Raw genomic sequence first — 24,787 nt, forward strand, 5'->3', positions numbered from 1 at the left:
TTTATTCCTCTTTTACAACTTAACAACTCTACTGTTAGCAACTAGATATGAGCAGCAGAGTACCTATGCCCTAAGTTGAAACAGTTGGTCCCCATTTGAAGGAGAATCACTGGCAGACCCTGAACTTATGGGCTAGGGAGAGTCCCTCCCCTTTTCCCTTGGATCCTCTGGGCACAACCGTTGTTTGCGCACCAACCGGGCACTACGCCTCCTTTCCGTGCCCTCCATTTGGCACCGCTCCCTGCGTAGGCATCACGCGTCCAGCGAGTCTGCTTCCTGCGCTCTCTCACTCCCGGCACTGCTATCTATGCTAGGAATGCCGGTGGGAGGAATCCCTGGCAGCTGTTGGCCCTGGGAAGGATGAGCGCGCTCCTCTCCCAGGAGCGGCTGCTCTTCCTCAGAATCAGAACTACTCTGGGATTCTATGGGCTTAGTGTCCACCCTGACAGTCACCCATCCAGACACTGACTGACCCAGCCTAAACCAGCTTCAGCAAGGTGGCTCCATCATGTGTTCTCAGACTGTTCTTCATACAAAAATATTTCCTGCACATAGAAAACTAGATGTCAAGAAGAATTCTAGCATAGCCTTCTCCCTATCATGCTAGTTTTATGTGTGTAGGGAATGACTTGTATGGAGAAGGCTTCCATCATATGAGCCACCACTTGTATTCTGAGATGATAGTACCCCAGACATTGGTTTAGAGTCTCAATGAAAACTAGGTCTAATTTCAGAGCCCTTTACAGACTATAGCTGCACTTTGGATATGAAACTCCTTGAGTTGTCTTCAGGTAGCATTCTCTCTCCTCCACCCCACTCCCGTTTTTGGTGGCTCCCTGAATGTGGCTGTTTGATTTTTAGGGGACATCGTGGACTGTTCAGCAGACTCTCCTCCTTGCTCTTTGAAATCACGCACTCACTCCATGTCCACAGGTAGGTGTGTTTTTTACACTGGGGAGTTTCTGTTCCATGGGGCTTACAATACTGCTCTTCTTCACTCTCACCACTTAGTAGAGCCAGTCTCTTCAGTTGTTCACACTTCTGCCATTGCAACCTGCATGCATAGCTCAGGCCCCCACTAGACATGGGTCAATGAGGGATTTTCTCCCAGTGCAAATAGCAGCTCCAAAGGAACACTTTTAGTCAGGGCCACAACTGGGCAGGAAAGAGATAAACTCCATCTCCTCTCCTGTTGAACTCCCAGTAATGATCAGCATTTAACATCATGTCTACTTTAGATCTCAGCACCATAGCCCAGAGGTCATGGGACAATCTTCTTACATAGCCCCAGGCATTGGGATAGGGAATAACAAATCACGACTTCATAGTCTCTTCATTCTGGGCTTGGACTGCATTTATCTTATGCAGGCTGAGCAGAAGCACGCCTGCCTCAAGCTGTGATTTTTCAGGGGGATGAACAGAAGCAGTTTCTACAGAATGTACTTGTGTGCTGATGTGGTAGGGAAAAAAATGCAAAAAAGAACGTATTCTCAAAGGTGCCAATGAAAAACTCTTTTATTATTCAATAAAAGAGCTTTTCATTGGCACCTTTGAGAATACGGTCTCTTCTTGCATTTTGTCCAGTCTTGGTGCTTCCCTTCTGGGGTTGGTGTGCTGATGGGGCAGGCTGCATCACTAAAAAAACAAAAAAGGTAAGGTAAGCTCTGACCAAAACTTTCCTTCTCATTCTTCCAGTTTTGACATGGGTAGAGGGCGCTGCGGCTATCTTTGGGCCTTTAAGTCAGGATAGTCAGTGCTGAAGTACTTTGCCAAAGAGATCCAGTGTGGTGTAATGGTTGAGAGTATCAGATTAGGACCAGGGACCCCTAATCTCCACTCAGCCATGAAGCTCACTGGGGGACCTTGGGCCAGTCACTATCTCTTAGCCTAACCCACCTCACAGCCTTGCTGCGAGGATACAATCAGGAGGAACCGTGTACACGGCCCTCGGCGTTTTGGAGGAAGGACAGGTTGAAAACATAATAAATCATGGGTAGATGGCAGGAAGGAGACTGCAGATAATAAATGCTGCTCTGGAGATGTAGAGTCATCCCAGAAGGGGTGATCGAGCAAAAGTATGTGGGGGGAATGCTGGTCCACCTTATGGTATGAACTACTGATAGCACATGGCACTCTATTGCAGATCCCTCTGTGCGAATCAGTCCTGCTGATGCTGCTGGCAGAACTGGTACAGAGCCAAGTGGTGGGTCCGGTGAGGGGAGACTGTCCTGGAAAGCTCTTGGGAAGCAACTGAATGCGGAGCTCAAGGGCAAGTGTTCAGAACTCAGCCCTTCCCCAAGAAGAGCTTTGGCCATTCAGGAGCCAGCCAACCCCAGAGAGCAGAAAGAGAGAGAGAGCTGGAGCAGCAGTTTGCCAAGGATTGGGAGAAGTACAGCAGGCCCTCATCCTGTCAGGAGGACCAGCAATGCTGGAGAAGGACAGTCATTTGCAGAACTACAGAATTCATATGCTGACATAAACACGATTGCAGGAGGTATGTTAATGCTTACGCCAGGATTTCCAACATCAAAATGCTGCTCCCCCAAATTGTATGGTTTGTTTCTCCACCAACCTCTCTCACATCCACAGAGGTCAAAGCACAGTGCAACACATTTTCTCAATGTCCCAACTTGCTGGAGAAACCTAGTTTTTTATGTGGCTCCCCAGAATCCCTCTGCAATTTGCCAGGGCCTGCTTGAGTACCAGGTATAACCCTATCCACTTCGTTTCAGACAATCAGCTCAAACCCAAACCTCGTCTGAAGCCTGTGGCAAACCGGAGGGCCATGTCTGTTCACGAGGAACAGCTCAGGGACCAGGCCTGTGCGGCAGAGCTGCACCGTAAGTAGACTGAGAGCGACCACCTTTGCAGGGAGGAAGTCATGGTCCAAATTGGGTGGGCAGCCTGTGGCCCTCCAGATTTTTGGCCTACAATTCTCCTGTCTGCCCTAACTAGCATAGCCAATGGTGAAGGATTATGGTACAGGTTGCCCACCCCTGATCTGCATGAAGGGATTTGCCATCTAGGTGGATTTTGCGAGGAGGACATGGGAGAATCACTGTCTCGGTACATCTGGGGTGCTTTTCAGATAAGCTCCTACTTCAAATCCTGCTTTCTTTTCTAAAAATATTTTTATTGATTCCTTATGAAGTAGATACAAAACACATTCCTTCACTATAAACAAACAAACAATAACTGGGTGAACTGTGCATGATTCAACAATGACATTTTACAATTAATTAGGGGTACAAATGTGCATATGATGGTTATGTGTCTCATTGCCTTTCACTGTTAACCATATTGATTACACTTTTCTATTTATCCCAAAACATCTTTCCACCATGACCCATGTGAGAATGGAGGCACCATGTTAGTGTTATTATTTGCAACATTTATAAAAGCTCCCCAGTTTTCATAGAAACAGTCTCTATAATGTTCAGACCTACCCTGTCTGACTTGGCGCTTTAGTTTTTCCATTAAGGCAATTGCAAGTCCCCTTTTCTAATAGTAATTTCAGATTTTGTTAACACTGTCCAGCTGCCAACATTTTAGACCAGGTTTGCCTAACCCTCCGCTACGCATGCCAGTCAGTGGGATTGACCCTCATCATGTTGGTCTGTTCAGTCGTGAAAGTGAACAAAGTGAAGAAAGGTACGAAGTACCAGTGTAAGGTTTAGTGGTGGTATGGGAACTCCATAACACACAAGGTTTAAATGTTTTAAGAAGAAACAGTTCTAAACTCTGTTCACAGAATGCTGTCAGCTGAGAGGTACTAGGCCTCCGGTCTACATGGCATCCTTGTAACCTGCTATACTCAAGTTTAAGGGCATGGGACAGGCTGCTGTTGTTCAGAAGAAAAGGGAAGGCATTCTGCTCATACTCAGTGGTGCTTTATATATAAGGAAAACATAAAATGAATAAAGATGAGAAACCATGGTGCTAAATGTGGGTGGCTAAAGCAGGGAGAGTGGGACAAGAACAACAGTACCTGCTTTAAAAACGTTTCTATTTGGAGCAGCAGCCTTGCTTCAACTTGCCATTCTTCTGATTTGTTATTATTGTAAGACAGAATGTAATTAGAATAGTAATTTAACTTCCAACTGGTATATCCCTTCATGCATTGCAGGCTCGCAGGGGGCAGAAAGTGCAAGGCATGAAGACAATCGATGACTTGAGAGGGCTGTGAGGAATCTGAAGCAGGCTGAAAGTTGATTAAATAAAGGGGAGAGTAGAGTGGAGAGTGCAGGCATAAAAGACAAAGGCCTATTATTAAAAAGAGAAAAAGAAAGAAAACAAACTACCACCATGCAGTATACCCAAGACGAGACAGATTTAATAGCTCTATCAGCTTCCTTTCTAAGAAAGCTGGACAAGTAGGTTAAGCATTTAAAAGATTACCACATTACAGGTAGGTAGGGGGCTATTCGTGTCAGAGCTGTGGTGCAAAGAAGCCACTGAGCCTGAGTATAAGACCTGAATGTAATCAGGTTTGGAAGAAATATAAGGCAAGTCACAGCTTAAAATGGCCATCTGGGCTGCTATTCATACTGGCCAAAATTAGAAGCTGGATCCCAAGTTTGAAATCAGATCTAGAAGATGTAAAAGGACGACAGGAAGAAGGATTTAGTGTCCTTAATGGGCTGTGAGCACAGGACTGCTTGTTTAACTATGCAACAGTCATGAGGCAGTCACAAAGCCATAAGCCAAGTACATCTTTGCATGGCATTTCTGCTGCCTACATCTCTGCTATTCAGCCCCTAGAACAGAAGTGACATCCTGTCAAGTGTTAAGCATTCTGTTGTTAGAACCTGAAGTGCAAAGCAATAGGATATAGAATTTTAAGAATCTACTTTGAGCTGAGGATACAATTGCACTGTGAAGGTCAGTGTCTGGATAGCAGTGCTCTTCTGCCAATGTGTAGTTGCTGTTATGTACCCAGGGCCTTAGTCCATCTTCCTTGAGGGCTAGGAATGGCACATCTTGTTGCCAAGAGCTCCGCAGCAGAACAGCATCTGCTGGAGCAATGTGTAGCGATGCCTGAATATTACACACACATGATGTACTGAGTGACATTTTACAGAACTGCCAGCCATTTCCTGTCTCAGCTGCAACAAGCTTCTTTCCAGATTTTGTTAACATGTTCACCTGACTTCATTCCCTGTAGATGCAAAACTCCCTCTTTGTCTGCAGCGTTCCCCTATCCTGAAATGGAAGATTAAGCCCAAATCCCTTTTGGAGCCTGACACACCTGCACCATCTGACTTGCCAGGTAAGAGTGACAAAAAAGAATACATCATCTTTCTCTCCCTAGATATGAGCTCAATTACTGCTCTATTAAAAAATCTTAGGTTTATTCTAAAGTTTACTACTCTCCTTACTGTTGACTGAGGCACAGCTGATATAACCATCTAGCACTGAAGGCAGAAGAGACAGTAATGTGTTTTCCCCCACTGAGCACACTTGTTTGGGGGACAGCATTAAAAATCTTTTACATTATTGGTGCTACATAAAGTATAAGATGTTCTGCATACAGATTTCCCAAAGCTGAGCCCATGGGAGACCTGCAGACAAGGTCACTGGTGTCATTATGCTAACAGAATGTTTGTGGGTTCTCTCACAGGTACTCCACCCCAAGAAAAAAACATGGCAGCCACAGAGTCAAAGCCAAGAACAAACATGGAAGAAGAGTTGCAACAAGCTCTGGAACAAACTCTAGAGAACGCACAAAATACAGCCCTAGACCAAAGAACTGCTGTGCCGCTCTCCAAGTCACCAACACAAGAACACTGAGTCAGTAGCTGGTGTTTCTGCATGATGGCAGCATATGAGCATAGAACAAAGGCTTACAATCTGAAGCAGCAGCAAAGCCAGCTGTGAAGGTGCAAGCAATTCAGCACAGGGCCAAGCAAGCCCCAGGCCCCATCATGGCTCCTTGGTTCGTAGAGCTGCTATTTCCAGTGAGGCATAGTGGCATCTAAACTCCTGCACATCTTCTGGGTTGTCCCCTTTTCACCTTTTGCCCTTGTATACGCTCATGTAAGTGCCCTGTGTTCTTATGGCTCGCATGGGGAAAGCCAAAAGCTGAGTATGCAAGAAACTGGCCCATTCCAGCAGCAGTTGTACAGCTGGGAGTTGGTGCAGATGCGAAAATGTATAGTGCCAGAAACCGAGAACCACCAGCAGGAGCGGGGGGAGCTATTTTACATACACTAAATTTCCCTGCCTTGCATTGTATTTTTCAGGAGTGTGAGGCACAGCCAGCTTTGTGGTTTGCAGAAAAGGATAAAATCAGGGCTGCAGCTAAGCCACAAAGCCAGGCAGGTCTGTCCCATATTGACAATCTTACTCCTTCATCCTGCAGTATATCTATTCCTAGGGTCGTACTTCCTCTGACTACTTCCTTTCATGAGCCTAGGTACTGCCTAGGGGAAAAAACCCTCCATTCTAGGCAAACAACCACTGTCAGCAGCGAGGTGTTTTGCACGAGTAAGGCAGGAGGGGAGTGTGTGTTTCGGCAGCTTTCAACAAGTGAGAACTAATGGAAGTCTCAGCCCCTCCATTCCACAATTAAATGAGGATGATAATTCAAATCAGCAGAATTGTTCCCATCTCATTTATTCTGGTATTAGGAATGTTGTCTTGCTTCCCTAATATCTACAAGATCCAGCTGTGCCTTGCTGTTACAAGGGGGGTGGGAGAAAAGGAGATGTTTAAGTAGCTTGGGAAGGTGTGAGTTAGAGGTGTCATGCTAAGCCTGGTGCCTCTGTTTAAATCTACTATAAGATGATTAATCACTGGCCTTCAGATGACTAGTCATGATGTTCAAACTCTGTCTTAAAGGAAACAGCTTACCCTAATCTATTTGTTTTATGGAGACTGCAGGTGATCATTGGGGTTCACATTCTGGGACACTGTTAAGTTTCCTACATGTAAAGCACTTGCGTATACCAGAGAGCATGAATCTTGCAGTACTGAGAAACTGTAACTGACCGATGCCACTGAGGGTAGTTACACTGTAGGCACACCCTGAAAAAGATGCAGTCATCATACATGGCAACCTCTATGTGCTTTTAACTCTGTTTTCTACACCAAAGTGCTTTGGATATAGGAAATTAATAATAACTGGTCTCAATAAGCCTCAGTTACTTCACTTCAGGGAACAAGGAGCAGAGCAGACCACCCACCCCTTAAGATGTTAGGGGAGATACAGACAACCATAGCTTGAGTGGTGGATACAGGGTTCTCCCATAGCACCCTTTTGTACTACCAGTAGTGTAGCTCCACACACAGAAACCTATTTCTGCACAGATTGCTCTCAATCTGGCATAAGAATACAACTGCCGAACTGCTACAGATCTTGACAGACACTCAGACCCAGAGGGAATCTAGCTCTTGTTGTGTTCTTGGGTATCTGCCATCAATTACCAGGTGATTATTGCATGTATATTTAAAAAATATTCTAGCACAAATAGCTGATTTAAGGTCATTACTTTTTTTCTTAAGGATCACAGAGGGTTTTTTTTAATTTCAACTTTTGAACCATGTTTAAGTTACTGTGCTCAACTTTGGAAAGAGGGCACAAAGGTATATTTTCTACAAGAGCTGTGTTTTTTTTTCTAATTTGTTTTTAATCTCCAAAACATTTTATCAAGCATGTAAGCTATATGAAATATTTTGTAATTAAATGGAACAGGGAAATGATCAAAACAATTAAAGACCGAAGCTATCTAGTTCAGAATTGATATTGGCACAAGAAAGTATTCTTGATTTCCCTGATATTCTGACACACTTACAAATGCTCATTAGATACAGTTCAAGCACCACTTAAAGCCTGAGGAGAATGACTAAATTTGTGGTCATTCTTTTCAGGATGTGGAGTGGTTTATAAACTTTATTTCTTACTAAAGTAACTTAGCATGGTGTGGAAAAAGTCAGTATGGGAAAGAAACATCTATACTATTAGTTAAACACTCATGTAGATCATCATGTACCACATCAGATTCTCTACTACCACAGTACTAGAGAAGTCTGGGTCATCCAGTGAAATTGACTGGCAGTAGATTGATGACAGAAAAAGGAAAATACTTCTTCACATAACACATTTAACTTATGGAGCCCACAGTCCCAAGACATGGTTATGGCCACTAATTTATATAGCTTTAAAAAGAATTAGACAAATTCATGGAGGAGAATAGGTATGATTAATGTCTATTATGCATGATGGTTATATAGAACCTCCATGTTCAGAGTCAGAATACCACTGAATACCCATAACTGGGGAGTAATATCAGTGAACGGTTATTCCTGCTCTGCTTGTGGCCTTTCCCGGGGCATCTAGTTGGCCACTGTGAGAAACAAGATACTGGACAACACAGCTAGTTCCAGGCTCTTTTTATATCTTTCTTTGCATTAAACACAGTTACAAGGGTTTATCTACAGACTATGGGTTGCATCCAGACTTAGTCAGAGTAGCCCCATTGAAATCAGTGGGACTTAGAGTAGACTCATTAGTTACTCATAACTTAAGTATGCTGAAGCCTAACTACAACCCTATAGTTTATAGATTTCTTCTTCAAGTGACTCTCCACTCTGAATGGGGTGTGGTATTCCCACATTATAAGGCAGAAAAGGAATTTCTTCTAATCCTATGGATAAACTTACTGAAGGGGCAAAGAGTTCCAATAACTCAAGCAATTTCAAAGTATGTTAATTTAGTGCTTTGTAAACCAACTTATAGCAGCACTTGGGTTTGTAGCACACTTTTTAAAAATGTACATGACAAACAGGTTGGCTAAGTCACTTGCTGCAACTCAAAATTGATTTTGCATACCACTGTGTGGTTCCACACAGGAAGAGTGGTTCCCCAAGAATCTAAGCAGTATCTTTCTTTTCATTCTGTTAAAAAAAAACTGAATAGGAATTATAATGCAGGGAGTTTCTGCTTGCTTAAAAAACAATCTGAGTTTTTTTTACATACAAAACTTAAACAGAGTAGAATTCTACTAGTTACTTCATTATTTAATTTTACAGGCTAGAAAGAACAAAATTAAGTATGTGGACAGCTTATTCTGATCACTGGTTAAGAAACTCCTTACACTGCAGGGTTTCTGCCATGCTCTATAGCAACTGACCTATCCTTCGTGTCAAAGGCATAGGAGCCTCTTCTATAGGCATCTGGACCACTTTGGAAGAGACAGTAAAGTGGGTTTCTTCTCTTTCCCTATATGCAATTAAATAGACTACTCATCTTCAAATTAGTTTTAATATGAAAAGAACAAAGCATTCCAACATGGCAAAAGGTGCCTAGACAAATCCAAAAACATCAGTAAAAACTATTGCTTCTGCGTATTGCTGAAAACCCAACGTGCCCATCCTAGTAACGCTCTTGAGATCCTGCAAATCAAAAAGAGGAGATCATGTGAAAACAGGATCACAGGGTTTGGAGATAAGCTGATCATTCTCACCTGATGTGTTCTGTGTGCAGAAAAATAATAGTTCATTTGCAAGATCTTATGAAAGGCAATAGTCACTGAGGGGTCTCTGACGCTTTCCCCTCCTCAGTTAATGGTCTCCTTGTTGAGCAGCAGTTGACAGAATTTCTGCAGACCAGCTTTCCCCACCCTGGCGGCATCCAAAAGCGTTGGACTACAATTCCCATCATCCCCAGTCAGCATGGCTAATGGTCAAGGATTATGTGAGTTGTGGACGAAAACATCCCAAGGGCATCAAGGCTGCTTTAGACTCTAGACAGAGAAGCTTAAAAAACGTATAAGCCCCTTTCTCCCCCAAACCTCACTTCAAATTCAACTAGCTGGGAAAGACACTAACCTTGTAGAGCACACTTGAGAACACAGTTCAGGTGTTGGTGTCTCGTAACTAAAATGAAAGGCGGCTCCTTTCACACATTCCTGGAAGGAAGGGAGAGAAGCAGACTGAATCTGAAGTCAGGTTTACTACCTTGCTGTACCAGGGCTTTCCCAAACCTCTTTGCAGGGGGGGGGGGGGAGAGGGTGCAGGGAGATGAAGGCTGCAGCCATTGGACACAACTTGTGAGGTCAAATGTCATCTGTGCTACACTTGAGTAAACATAAATCTATACTCTTCCTGTTGGTAAATCAAAAACAAAAATGCAAAATTGGGGGGGGGGATTGTCAGAGAAGGGACTGGGCTTTCCCAAGCAACTGTTTGGAAAACAGTTTGGGAAGACCCTACTCTTACTTACGAAAATCCTGGCCACAAACCAAGGCTTCAGTGGGTTTTACTATCATTCTCCTTCACCAGATCAAAGATTTACCCGCTGTTGAACTCCAAGTTGTTGTTCTGGTATTCTAGTGGCGACGTCTGCTGCTCCCTGCTCCCTCCCTTTTTCTAGGAATCTCTCTGTACATTTGAATGGGGCAGATATCGGATGTTGTTGTGTCTCCTCGATGCGGCTCTTCTTGGGTGTGCTCACAAATTCCAAGGGAGGTTTCCAAGCCAACAGCTTGCTCTCTAGCTTACTGGATTCTGGAACGGCCCTGGCAGAAGGCTGCCCTAGAGCTTCCGGAGTGGAGAAAGTCTCAGTAGGTTCCTCCTCATCTGGCATCATCTCCTTCCTTTTAGTTGCCACACATTTCCTTCCTATATCCAGGAATTTCCCCCCAGCTCTTCCCACCACCACCTTATCCGTCTTCAAATGGGTGAGATGATCTTCATCCATATTTTCAGACAACGGCCCAAGGGAGAACTCGCTCTCAGCGGGGGTGGGGTTGGAAGAGAGAAGGCATATAGCAGTGTGGGAATGTGAATTATTTAATGGCTGATCACAGGGAATGCTCTCATCAGTATCTGGAGCTTTGCTGGCATGGTATGCAGCATTCAATTCATCAGGTTTGGATTCCTGATTGGCAGAGTCCTTGAAAGATGCATTGTTGTGAGAAGGAAGCAGTGTTGGGGACGTTGTCTCTACTGGCTCAACCTGCTCAGAACTGCAGTGGGATGTATGAGCACAAGGCTCTAGGAAATCTGAGGTGCTGCTGTTGAAGCATGGAGCCTCTTCTTCCTCAGCAGTACTAGCCAAGAGCAACGGCTGTGTGCAGGGAAGGCCGGGCAGTGTGCCAGACGTGTCTGTCAAAGCACAAAAACACACCAACTACTTTAAAGGCACACAAGAGCACAAAGTATACAGCACTATCAGAAGCAGGTTATGCTGAACCTAGTGCACAAGCAACACGAGAAGAATGTTTGGGCAACAAAGTCAAATACACATGAGAAGAGCACTGGTACTTGCAGAGACAACCACGACCAGTATGCTGTTCTCAAGGGTATTCCATGTGGGCAATTTTGCTATTTCCCCTCAAGGGGGAGGGGCCAGGCAGGTGAGACCCATTCTTAAGAGATTTGATCAGGAAGGTGCCAATGTAGTCTCAAATAGGACTCGACAGAATGACAGCTATGATGGAAACAATTTGTGAGCTCAGTGCCAAATATTTTGACATCTGGTCAGCAATACATTGTTTTTGATCCATATTGTGCTCAAATCAAACAACCAGTAACATTGACTCTACCCACAGACTCCCTTCCATTCAAGCTAAGGGCCAAAATGGATTTGACCCAGGAAGACCATGAATGGATATCCCAGTGTGTTACCGGGAGGAGTTACTTTAAAATGGATGTGACCCAAGAGGTCCATGACTGGAAATCCCAGTGTATGTATGTGGAAGTTCATTTAAAGCACCCATGTGTGGGCGCCAATTCTTAGTTGAGCAGCTGCACTAGAGGAAGGAGTTATTAACCTTTCCCTAATCATGCCATTTCCCCCTATCTAAAATGCTCCTATCCAAAGTTGCTGTAAGTCCTGCTGGGGGAAAATAGAGGCAGGATGCAAATGCTTGTATGTTCACCTTGTGAGGCTAATAGCAGCTTCAAGGAGGAGGGGAATTTAGGTCAGGAAATGTCATGGGGAAAGCATTAAACATCCTTTCCCCAGCACTGCTGCTCCAATTAAAATCAGAGCCTGCCACAGCTGCTTTAAAGTTAAAAAAAAAGTGGGGAAATCTGATCATGCTCTTCTTCATCCCTTCTGTTTTGGACCTGAGGGGCCTTGGCAAGGCCCCCTCCACCCCCACTTACTATGCACTTCTGTTCTTCATGCCCCGGCATGAACAAAGACACAAGCCAAAGGGAGTGAGCAGCTGAAGTGCATAATGAGGGGAGGCCTCTATACATTGCTAGTCACACTGCAGGAGAAAAGGTAATGAGCTTGCAAAGGAGAAAGGTGCTGAAGTGAATAATGGTGCTGGTGAGGGCGTGCTTAGGTTGGAAGAGCCAGCAGGCCAGACTGAACCGCTAATTTAGACAGTACCTTCCCACAAGCATGCAGAAACCACCTGCTAACCACCCATGATATTTAGACTCAGCAAGCGTGGCTGAAACAAAATGAGATTATTCCACCTGCTACAATAGCTAAACACAAGCTCAAGTAGGATGTACTGTGTACTGAGGATGGCACTGACATTTTTTTTGAATCACTTTGAATTAAGTATGCACTTCTTTTACCAAATGTCTTCTTCAGCAAAACTGAAAAGATGAAAACTTCCACAAGTCACAATCCGTCCACAAGTTAAGAACGTTTAGGTTCCACTGATTTTTGATGTCAATGGTTAACAGCACTTAACTCTGGCTGGATTGTGCCCATACTACAGTATTTCCAAAACAAGAAGGTAGAAGAATTAATAGTAGTTTAATTTTTAAAACCAAGAGCACCCTGAATCATGATATTTAATAACTTCAGTAACATTTTAATGTTCCTTTATGCTGAAAGTTCCAATAAACTGTAATAATATCCCATCCTTATTAGCAAGAAATATCCTCTGATGCAAATACTTATCACATGAGGCAAAGGAAAGACCCTCTCACCACAGATAGTAGAACAATGCAAATACAGAATTATAGAGTTGGAAGGACTTTTAGAGGTCACCTAGACCAACCTCTTGCTCATTGCAGGATGCAGCTACAGCATCCCTGACAGATGGCTGTCCAGTCTCTGCTTAAATACCTCCAGCAAAGGAGAACACACCATCTACTGAGGCAGTCTATTCCATTGTGGAACACCTCTTACCATTAGGAAGTTTCGTCTAATGTTCAACTGAAATGTACTTCCCTGCAATTTCCACCCAGTGGTTCTAATCCTGCCCTCTGGAGGAACAGAGAAAAAGTCTACTCCATCTTCTGTGTGACAGCCTTTCAGATACTTCAAAACCATTACCATCTCTCCCTTTAATATTATCTTCTCCAGGATAAACATACCCAGTTATTCAACCATCCCAACTCCTTACCATCCTGATTGCCTTCCTATGAACAAGCTCATTTGTCAATGTCCTTAAAGCGTGATGCCCAGAAGTGGACACATTACTCCAGATGCATGCTGACCAGCACAGAACAAAGTGCAACTACTGCCACTCATGTTCTGAACACTATACTTCTGTTAAGGCTGTCTAAGATTGTATTCTCTGCTTTGCACTGTTAGCTCATGTTCAGCTTGGGGTGTTACTCACCACTGGAGGAGGTCACAGTCATTCCTGGAAATATGTCCCAAGGGTTTTCTAAGGAGCCATCCAGACTTTCAGATTCCGCTACCAAAAAGAAGAGAGTGTAGTTCATCACCCTGCAAACAGGCCTCAGAAGAAGCGGGAGACCATGAGGGCAGGTTAAGATCATGGGGAGCAGCACTGGGCATTCAAATATTGCAAAGTATTCTGGGAATCATCTCTTCCAAGGAAACAACTGCTGTAACCAAAGTAGGATACAACCACCCTCTCTACTCAAACTATGCTACCAGCACTCGAAATCATGAGTTCAAGAATGTCAAGAGAATAATTTCCAATATGATCACTCAAACTTTGATCTGACAAGGCGATGTTCAAAATGAGTTTCTGGATAAGCTTCATGAAGCGAAAAAGCAAGAGCAGTGTTGGGTTCTGAAGTTACAGCTACTAGGACATAAGGAATTGCTTTGCACCACAAGCACAGCATGATTACTTCGATGTGTTTGATATCCTACCTTCACACCCTCTCCAGCTCCATGTGAGGTTACACTCAGCCATTCACAATAGCTAAATGTTCTGTCCCTATCAAAGAATACCTATGATATTCTGGAAAACCACTCTCAGTGTGCACAAAGTCCTCATCACACAAGATAAGACCCAATAGCTAGTGAGTTCCAGAATATATCCAACCTACGGTAAATTAACTGGGGGTGCCAGGGATCAAAGCATGAAAATCAACAGGTTTTGAACTGATTACAGTACACAGCTATTCAGAATCCTCAGTAGATACATTAAGAAGCATAGGCAGGTGAATTTTACATTTGCCCATGTCAACTTTGTATCTGAGCGAGGGACAGTTGCAGCCTTTCAAAGTCCGATTGCCTAGTTCATACTTTGAACAGGGAAGGTCCGTGGCAAAGTAGTTGAGCACATGCTTTGCATGCAGAAGGTCCCAGGTTCAAACCTTTGCATCTCCGGTTAGGGCTGGAAAAAACTCCTGCCTGAAATCCTGGCTGAGCAGCTGCCAGTCAGTGTTGACAATGCTGGGCTAGATGGACCAAGGGTTTGACTCGGTATAAGGCAGCTTCCTGTGTTCCTGATCACTTTTAAGATTGGTGAACTACTATTGGTTGAAAAAGGCCATCTTAGTTGCCCAGCATGGGCTAATACCAGGGGTACTGAACCACTTTCAGCCTGAGGGCTGAATTCCATTTCAGAGACGCTTGCAGGGGCCACATTCCAGTAGCAGGTGAGGCTGAAGTCAAAATCACCAAATGATCAGTAGTTATGGGAACAGGAGTGGGTCCAGGGGAAGAGGATGTGGCTATTTGGGACACCCAGAGGGCTGGATTGGGACCCTGGGCAGGCTGGTTCGGGACCCGGCTTACAAAGCAGGACACCAAATACAGTTTCTATTACTATTCCAGAGATGCTTATCAGCAATGGGTTTGGCTGAAGACAAACAGCCACTATCTAGAAAAGCATTAATTCCATGTCTGCCTCCAGCAAGAACTTTCTTGCAAAAAGGAGTTTTCTGGATAATTCTCTCCCCTCCATAGGGATGAGATTCCAATGTGCCAACAGAAAGGTCAGACACGGCTCTGCCACAAAAGACAACTACTGCTTCTTACCACTGAAAAAGGAAACAGTACTGAGGTCATCATCTTGAGGGTTTTCGCCAGTATCAGGAACAGCTTGAGAAGTCTCTGTAAGAAAAAGGATTGTCTGACTTTCAGTACCCACTCCCCAAACGGGGCATGTTCCTGAGCTGTCTATCCCAATAGCCTTATGGGTCTGATCTGCTTTCCAGCAGCCAGCATGGGAGTTCAGGATGCAGAACAATGAATGGAAGCATTCCATTCATCTACATTCAATCACAAATAGATTCCAAATCCTGCAAAAATGCAACCATGGAGACTACAGGAAATGACACAATATAGCTTAGTTTATCTAACTGTGGTTTCTCAATTGCCTTGCTTTGCCTTGAACTCGTAATGTCAAGACAGTTGATACTGGATATGTATCAGTGTAATAGTGGCCATCAACCAAGGTTGACATAAGGGGACTGACCCAGCTAGCAGCAGCCATTGTGCTCAATATGTAGCAGTGGATAAGTTCTGTGGTCATTTTAACAGCAAGAGTATAGAATACACAGGATCTACATAAACTCAGCAGAGTTGGATGATGGAAACAGTCAGTATAACTCTGAATAAAGGCTGTGCACTGCCCCTTCTGTGTCAACCTAGGGACCCAAAGGTAGCTGCTGGCTGTAGCCATAAAAATCTTGACCGCTAAACCTCAGCCTCAAGGTCTCAGACACACTTGCACTTTGCCATTCCTTATAAGTTGCCATTAAAATCATGGTATTCAGCTATAAAGTTCTATAGACCTTGGATACTCTGAAATAAAGAGCATTGCTCTTTGGAATTAAGACTGTCGGCAAACCCATGTTCATCTATGAACTACAGCGGGGGTAAGCAACCTGGCATCCTCCAGATGTTTTGGACTACAGCTCCTATCAGCCCCTGCCAGCATAGCCAGTGGTCATGGATTATGGGAGTTGTAGTCTAAAAAGTCTGGGGGTCTCCAGGTTCTTATACCTGATCTAGAGTAATCTTCCTTGTAGTTGCTTACTCTGGGCACTCACTTGGGGTGTAGGATTTGGAAAGTGCTGCCTCATTTTCCGCACTGATCACCAGGAGCTTAGCTGGGACTGTGAAGGTGTCCTCGTGCATCTGAAATCAGAATTGTTAACTCACTTCTGCTTCACACTCACAGTCCTGATCCACACACTCCCAGTCAGTGCTTAACAGGGCCAGAATTCTTTACAACTTTCCCAACTCTCCAATAAACTAGGGATGAATGAATCCTAGAGAGCAAATCTGAGCCAATTTCTGACAATGAAAAAACTCCAACTGATCCACTGCTTTGAGAAAAAGACAGAACCAGCAACCACTTAATTTTCAGTGATAGACGCTTTAGCAGTTTTGATCTTTACTAATGTTCCTTAATCTACTATCCCCTAACGACTCACCAGAGGGTCCCGCATTCTGCCCTCACCCCCCTCCCTACGATTTCAGTTAAAATGTCACAGACAGGGTACAAAAGACACATTAAGACAGACCTTATCTTGCTTGCGTTCCACCTGCCATTTGGTATCTGGATATACTGCCAGTTCCTCAGAATCTAGCAGTCTGGTAGGGTCCAATAAGCTAAGGCAATCCTCAACATTTTGTTTCAGAGTGCTGAGTTGATCCTGCTTTATCTCTGTCAGTATTTCAGAAACAGATGATGGTTCTTAAACAGGAACAGGAAATGCACACAGTAAATAAAGTATTACCTTATAAACAAGAGCCCCATAACATTTCACTTTAGGGCTAAATGTATATCATACAGATGCCATTAACAGGCAACTAATTTTATATTTTTAAGTGCTTGCATCAGGCTTTTTGTAACTGCTCTGACTTCAAGGTAAGCACTTTTTGAAAATAACTAATCAAGTGAAAAAGTTGTCTTATACCCCCCCCAAAAAAAATAAGGAAGGAATCTTGCTATAAACATGTAGGACACCAAATGGGTCTACCCTCTGCTGTTAGTGGTCCAAAGGCTAAATCAAAGGAACGCAGAACTACGCAATGAAGAGGAATTACTCCCTTATAAGGCAGTAAGAAAAAAAAGGGGGGGGACACTTCCTGGGACTCTCCATATCAAGCAGCAATTAATTTTGCTTAATTAATTTGCTTTTAATTAATTTGCTTTAATTAATTAAAAAACTGATTTTGTACCAATCAGCCCCTCCCATTAATTGCCACTGGTCCCTCACCAAAGCCTCTGACATTTACCAATCATACCTGAGCTGGGCAAGGGCTGCAGGGCAAGACTTTTCCTGAAACATGCAAACAGAACAGAAACCAGAGTTATGCACTACAACAGTCTTGCAAAACCTTCAAACCTCCTCCCTTTTATTTTTGGACCCTTGAATCTCTCCTATGCAAACCAACATATTTTTGCTGCTTCCTGATTTTATTCAACTCTCAAGGATGCCCCTGTTCCCCAGGCATCAATATGCCACTGGCCAGGGGTGAGTGTCCCTTGCCCACTGGCAAGACAGAGTCACAGCAGTGCAGCCATTTAGATGAGAACAGAAACAGGGATTTTTCCTGCTATTTCCATCCCTATCCAAGCCTCTGAGGAAGTAAGGGGAGATCCTGTCTCTCTCCTGAGCTCTTGATGCTTATGAGAGGGCTTGAGAAGCAGGGACTTCTCCCACTTACTGGAAGTGTTATTTTTTTAAAACCCGAAAAATAAACTATTAATAAGTTTAATTACAAACTTCCCATTTTAAATCTGTTCCCTGGACCAAGCTGACATGGACCTTTGTCGAAAACTGAAAAAACAGCAGGACAGTGCTGTATCAAATATTTCAAAGAGCCTGTTGGGTCATCGCACCATCAGCAATGGCAATGTATTTTTCCTTAAACAACTGAAGAGGGGATCCAGTATGTTCCATATAACCATTTCTTCCAGATGAGGCGTAGTCTCAAATCCAGAGTTGATGTTTTAACTGAAGAGCGTGGCCCTCCATTGGGTTGGAAGGATTCAACTCTTCAATTCCATGTTCTACTTCTGTACAAAAGTGTTGTATTAAATTTAATTCTGATCAAAAGCCAGGAACATAAAATTATAGTTAGCTTGGGCAAATCTTGGTAAATAAAGTAGATCCTCTAGTGGGGGATGGGAGGGGGGCAATTTAGAGGTGATGAGGGTAGAGATGGTCCAAATCAAGGAACGTACGGTTTACCCAATACCTAGCAATATCAGCAATACCTGTAGCTGAAACCTGTTAGAAATCAATACATGTCTGAGCTGTAGGCATCGCCACAGGGAGGTATCAGGTAGACTACACATTTCTTGAAAGGGGGACAAAGTTATTTTCCTTATCTATCAGTTTATCCAAAGTAACAATAAGTTTATCTGCCCATGTCCTCCACAAGAACATGTGATCAGCAAATCTGAGATATGGATTATGCCAAATTGTTAAATTTTCATGAGGACAAAGGTTGTGCTGCAGCTTAGATTACACCATATGGGGCAATAATACTGGGAAGTGCATTAGCAAAATTGTGGATATGTTTGGAGCCAAGGGCTGTCCACTGAAAAAAGAGCAAGGTATTGTTCTGTCCAGATTGGTGTTATGAGGACACTGGGTGCCATTCATGCATGTGCTCTGTGATACAATATGAAGTTAAAGCCTCCTTCTTGGATTAGGAGTTGAAGTTTATACAGTGAGAAGCTGGAATATTCTGTGCTCCATATGAAAGCTCTCAAAAGCTTATTGATTTGTACGAAATAGAACTGGGATGTATATTGGTAAGCCACACAAAATGTATCAGTTGCTGAACTAACTCACATATCAAGCACAAAAGAACAATGAATTGTTGGGCCATGTACTTACTGCCATAGTTCCTTTATCTTCTGTAACACTGATGGTTCCTGGTTGCTATAAAAAGAGGACATCTTAACATCCCCAGCTTTTCACCAGTCAAAAGCTCAGATAACAAAACAGCTGCCATGCAGGGCCAGCTAGTACTCCATCACTGAAGTTTTTCAAACAGAAAAAGAAAATACTAAGGAAGGTGTTTAGAAATCCGATTGTGATCCTACCAAAAAAGTCAGAATATTCTTACTCTTTGAATATAGTATAGATCTCACAGCCATCAAATTCTGGAGAATGTTCTTTCATTCTAAAAGCCATAAGTTTCTAGCTTGAAAAAAATGGAAATTATGGAGACAATTTCAAAAAACAACTGAAAATTAAGCCATTAGGGACTGCAATTCTACATGCAATACAGTTCCACTCCCATCCCTCTATAGGCAATACTTCACACTCGCCCAACATAAAAAAAGTGAGCGGGGGGGGGGGGGGTGTCCAAACCCTTCAAATATGCAACTACAAGAAATTATATCTATATTTTCCCCCAATCACAAAATCTGCCTAGATTTCTGGCTTTAGACTTTGGAACTAAGAATGTAAAATTCAAGATATAAATTTCCTAATAGAACACTGCACAAATTCTCCTTTGAATGTATCACATTCATAAAACCTCAGTCACCCTGATGGAATGCCATCTGGAATGGTTTACACTGATATTGGGAATTCCAGCCCTATGCAATTCCCCTGCAGGGTGCAATATTCCAGTTCTGCTTTGTAGAGTAAGATCTGAGATAACTGAAGCTGTGTGCTTTTTCTAGATAGTTGAAGTCAGTTTGAAAAAAGGGCTGCAGCTCATAGTGTGCACACCACATCCAACTTACATCTCTAACAAGCAGTGTTTTGTATGGTTGCAAAGACTTGCTAAACCTGTTTGATCAGAGGAGATGGTGAGATTTTATATTTTAAAAGTGTACACCGTAGAAAGCAATTCCTCTTTCAAACCAGATAAAAATAAAAGGCAGCCGAAAACAAAATAAAAATAAATAATCCAATAGTAACGATTGGGCAACACCTTTATTAGGACCATCAAAACATCACAAAGTAGCAATTCTGTTAAAAACCACTAGCTGTTTCTTGGGCACATTGCCCCACCCTTAATCTTTTCCAATTCCCCCTCTTCCAAGGCACACTGTCCCCCTGTTAATCTTTCCAAATTTCCCCTCTCTGACAGTCTTAATAAAGCTACTTCAACATACTAAAAGCAGTAGTGTGCTTGGGAAGGATTAAAATAACACTAAATTCATTCTGCTCAGTTCCCTTTTCCTGATTTAACTATGCAAATTTATGTAGATTTCTTCAAAAGTCCTCTGGGCTATCCTCTTACATACACACACACACACACACACACACACACAACATAACAAAACTCAGAAAGGTTATACATCTCACCAGTCCCGCTGCCTCGTATTCTGCCTCTTCATGGACATCACACGGAAACATTCAAGCATGAGATAGAATTCACAATCCTCCTGAAAGTGACAAAAAAGACACAATTAGGTATGTTGTGCCTGGACAACGACTCAGTCTCAAATAAGAAAGCCAAGTTCTTCCCAAGTTGGTGGCAACCATGCTCAAGTTGTGGGGGAACAGTAGCAGGGCCCTTAATGAAATCCGGAAGTCCCATCCCTGACTTCCCTTAATTTTCACCGTATTATGCCCCCCCCAGCCCATAATATGGCGCTAAAGGGGCCAGCATAAAGCTTAGGAGACTAGCACAAAAGGCGGCGGGTGGCAAGAGCTCCATCTCACCTACAGTTTTGAGCACTGGGCTGGACCATATGAAACAGCTTCTTAAATCAAAAGCACGGCCTAGTCAGGGCCGCCCAAGATATTTTGCTGCCTGAGACAGAGCAGTAAATGGCGCGCCCCTACCCCCAAGTCAAAGTGCCTAGTACCCGAGGCTGGTCAAGTTATTTTGGCACCCGAGGCGGAAAATCCCGCAAGTGCCTCTCCCGCTCCCTAGCAGCAAAAATAGCAACAACTGAAATAATAATTTGTTGTTCTTTCATGATACCCAAATTAACAGCCTGCCTAATCATGAGGCCAGCCTTGCAAGAGTCTTGAGAACTCTTCGTCAGAAAACGCAGAAATGCAGAGGTATAATGGGAGCGGGAAGGGAGGCAGCTTTCGATCCATTAATGTTTCTTAGCATAAGGGGTTGGCGTGAGTGTGGGTGGGTGGGGAGGAATGCGGAGGGGGGAGAGTAACATTTATTACGGGGGGAAATCTACACACGCCTCCTTACTCTCCCTGGCGGACACAGCCTTGTCTCAGTACAGTGTAACACAGGCCCTGTCCCCTGCTGAAGAGCAACAGGTGCCCCACATAACCCCTCCTCAGCAAAACACCACATCATCACATTGCCCACCTGGGACAAGCAAGGCTCCTTCACATGCCCGTTTCTGTGAGGTAAAAGCCATCTCGACACAGGTTCACCTCCACCCAGGTTCATGGGATAAATGTGGTCTTCCACAAGAGCTCCAGGTTGCAAAAGGGATTCACCCACAAAACGATAATGCATTAAAAATGTATTTCCTGTTATTAAGTTATGTTTGTGTCCTGCCCTTCCTCCAGCAAGGTCCGAGTATAATTTAATTTCAAATTACCTTGTGTGAGGGAGATTAGGCTGACAGGTAGCAAGCAGGTCAGACTGAGAAACAGTGACTCTCCCTGAACTACCTGGTGGCCTTCATGGTTGAAGAGAGGTTTCGAATCTAGGTTTCACACATTCAAATCCACCTGTACCACAACCGCTCCCACTTTCAGGATGGAGTAACTCGCAACGCTAAAACAAGGGAGCGTGTTTTCACAAGATTATATCGCCTTATGTTACCTCACAGCGATACTACCTTACAAATGGCAGACAGACACTCCTCTGGTAAATTCCTCAACTCAGACAAAGAATCAAACAATGCTTATTACGCAGCATGTAGCGTAGCCTTATCTTTCTTTTTACTCAAGAGGTAGCGCGCACAGCCCTGATTTGGACTGGGACTACCACCTTCCCCCCTTCAGCTGTTTGCTTCTTTAAATTCCACAGCTCCATGCGGGAGTTTTAAAAAAGAGAAAAGTCTCCGTTGCTATCAATGGAGACTTTTTTCTTTAAAAAAAAAAACACATGCAGGGGTGGGTGTGTGTGTGTGTGTGGGGACGGGATGTTGAGAATAAAATGGCTTAGGGAGGGAAGTTTAATCCTCCCCTCATGGTGCACTGTGGTACTGATCCAAATTGGAGCCGAACACACCTACTCTACAGTAAAAAGATCAGCTACGCTCTACGTAATTAACATAACGTGTTGTTTGACCCAGAGCTTTATTCTGTATCTGGAACAGTCACCGAACCAACCCTCGAACACCACCCGTGAACCTAGCACAATTCCTGAGTAGTAAGTGAATCCAAATACTACAGCTAACACACAAGCCACCCCTTGGAGGCTGGGTGAGGCCTTCACAAATTTTCCCGCCAATTTCTGTGTGGAACTGCAGCTACATAAGCTTCTAAGCACTGCTTCTTCACCTGCTTCCTGGGCCCAAATCTAGCCAAAGCCTTCCTCTTTCCCATGATATGCCAGGTCTGTACTACCTCACACAGAAAACAAAGGCCATTCTGTACACAAACGCTAGGGCTGCAACTCAGTTCAATCAATTTTACACTGATTGTATGAGTTCTAACTGGTTAATCAATTAATCTTTTAAATTTCCATTCATTATGAAATAAAACAGCATTTCTGAAACAAGAAATTCCTTCTTAGTTTTTAGATGTTGCACAAATATGTTGCAGCAGGCACCATCTTAGAAGAGGCTTTCCTCTTGACTGTAACAGAAGGGAGAATGCATCTTGTGAGATGGTGCTTGCCATCTACAATTTTTATAACTTGTATTTAAAGTAGTATTTAAAAACATACTGCACAATTTATGACAGCTGACAGGAGCATCTTTTCAGTCATTTTTCGTTTTAAAAGTGATGGAAGCGCTCCCAGGCTCTGTAACTCCCTGCCAAGGGAAGCTAGGTTAGCTCTGTTTTTTTATATTCTTCTGCAAGCAAAGACATTTTTATTCAGACAGACTTCTGGCTTTTAAGCTGACTTGCTTGCTGAAGCAGGTCTTAACTGGTGGGTGCTATTTATTTTTTAACGTTACTGTGTTTTTAATTGAATTGCTTTTATGTTTTAATTGCAATTTTGTATTTGATTGTTGCTAGCCATCTGGAGTACTATTTGTACTGGAATAACAGGATATAGCTTTAATCAATCAATCAATAAAAATGATAGTTGCAGCACTAGGAGGAAAACCCACAGAATGTCTTCCTCCCAATGGCCTATGCCATGGGTGGGGAAACTCCGGCCTGCGGAGGGTCCCCATCCGGCCCATGGAGCCTTCATGGATTCCTCCATGTGGCAGGGCTTGGGCTCCAAGCCCCATACCCTGGCAGAATTCTGCACTGTTACCTCTGGAAATAACAGTGAGGGATGTGGACAGGGTCTCAGCTGGGATGCTTCACCTACACACATCCTCCCCAGTGGGGAAGTGCCATGCGGGTGAGCCTATGAGGCTTTATGCACCACCCCCATGAGGGCAGCACATGGCACACAAACAGACTTCCTTCTCCATCACTGGGAGGAGAAACACTCCTCAAATCACTGACTCAGTCAGGGCAGCTGCACTCACATGGCGTCCTCGCCAATGCGGAATGCGCCACATAGGTGAAGCGTCCCCAGCTGAGTCTCAGTTGGGGTGGCTTCACTGTGTGCTGGCCTCCTCCAATGAGGGAAGCCCACACATGCATGCACCAATACAAGGTCCTGGCCAATACACTGGGTGGATGATCCACCCGGCACATCAGCTGGGAACCAAATGACATCAGGGAACTGTCATTCAGCCCACAGAGGGCTGGATGGGGAACATCCCACCCCTAGCCTAGACCAAATTAGGCTTCAACAGGCCAAATCAACTTCTTTGTTCCCAAATCCAAATTGGTCCTGATGAGACTTTCTTTCTGAAAACTACCCACCCACTTCTAGAGTAGTGCCAGAAAAAGTACAGAAAAGGGCAACTCAAATGATCAAAGGGCTGGAGCATCCCCCCTATGAGGGAAGGTTACAACAGCTGGGCTTGTAGAGGTTGGAAAAAATGAGGGCAAGGGGAGACATGATAGAGGTGCACAAAATTATGTGTGGTGTGGAGAATGTGGATAGGGAGACATTTTTCTCCCTTTCTCAAAATACTAGAACTCAGAGTCATCCCATGAAGCTGACTGGTGGGAGATTCTGGACAGAAAAAAGGGAGAACTTCTTCACAAAGCATATAGGTAAACTATGGAATTCGCTACCACAACATGTAGTGATGGCCACCAACTTGGACAACTTTAAAAAGGGATTAGATAATTCCTGGACGAAAAGGCTATCAATGGCTACTAGTACTGATAGCGATGTTCTACCTCTAGTAGCAGAGGCAGTATGCCTATGTACACCAGTTGCTGGGGAACATGGGTGGGAGGGTGCTGTTGCATTTGTGTCCTGCTTGTGGGTTCCCAGCTGACAGCTGGTTTGCCACTAGGTGAACAGAATGCTGGACTAGATGGGCCCTTGGTCTGATTCAGCAGGGCTCCTCTTATATTCTTATGTGCCCCCAAAGGTTATGTTTAAACAGGTAGGAGATGATTTCAACAGGAAATAGGTGCAGGGACCCAATGTGAATTGGGACTCTACGGCTACTTTTCTTTCTGAATAAAAGTGACCAGTTTAACCATAATTTTTCAAAAACGTGAA

General features: G+C 43.8%; 2 protein-coding genes across 5 annotated transcripts in view; one reads left to right on the forward strand and one right to left on the reverse strand.

Annotated features, from left to right (window-relative positions):
- The window catches only part of CARMIL2 (capping protein regulator and myosin 1 linker 2), a 91,278-nt gene extending 84,857 nt beyond the window's left edge, over positions 1–6,421 (forward strand). Inside the window, exons 36-40 of the mRNA XM_084813152.1 lie at positions 862–933; positions 2,144–2,494; positions 2,733–2,840; positions 5,165–5,269; positions 5,621–6,421. Of these exons, the coding sequence (XP_084669278.1) occupies positions 862–933; positions 2,144–2,494; positions 2,733–2,840; positions 5,165–5,269; positions 5,621–5,790 (806 nt within the window). The 3' untranslated portion in view covers positions 5,791–6,421. The remainder of the gene's footprint in view (positions 1–861; positions 934–2,143; positions 2,495–2,732; positions 2,841–5,164; positions 5,270–5,620) is intronic.
- Positions 6,422–9,243: 2,822 nt separating this feature from the next.
- Positions 9,244–24,787, reverse strand: part of ACD (ACD shelterin complex subunit and telomerase recruitment factor) — a 43,693-nt gene continuing 28,149 nt past the window's right edge. For 3 of the 4 annotated variants that reach the window (XM_084813161.1, XM_084813160.1, XM_084813163.1), the window contains exons 5-14: positions 20,410–20,489; positions 18,982–19,026; positions 17,378–17,412; positions 16,651–16,823; positions 16,174–16,261; positions 15,158–15,232; positions 13,536–13,613; positions 10,295–11,106; positions 9,829–9,908; positions 9,244–9,393 (exon numbers count right to left, since the gene is read on the reverse strand). In XM_084813161.1, coding sequence (XP_084669287.1) covers positions 9,333–9,393; positions 9,829–9,908; positions 10,295–11,106; positions 13,536–13,613; positions 15,158–15,232; positions 16,174–16,261; positions 16,651–16,823; positions 17,378–17,412; positions 18,982–19,026; positions 20,410–20,489 — 1,527 coding nt within the window. In that variant the 3' untranslated portion in view covers positions 9,244–9,332. The remainder of the gene's footprint in view (positions 9,394–9,828; positions 9,909–10,294; positions 11,107–13,535; positions 13,614–15,157; positions 15,233–16,173; positions 16,262–16,650; positions 16,824–17,377; positions 17,413–18,981; positions 19,027–20,409; positions 20,490–24,787) is intronic. The other variant, XM_084813162.1, reaches the window with a different exon arrangement.

This window comes from Heloderma suspectum, chromosome 8 (genome assembly GCF_057233095.1).
Source record: "Heloderma suspectum isolate Gila_16-S chromosome 8, 16-S_ref, whole genome shotgun sequence".
Lineage (NCBI taxonomy): Eukaryota > Metazoa > Chordata > Lepidosauria > Squamata > Helodermatidae > Heloderma > Heloderma suspectum.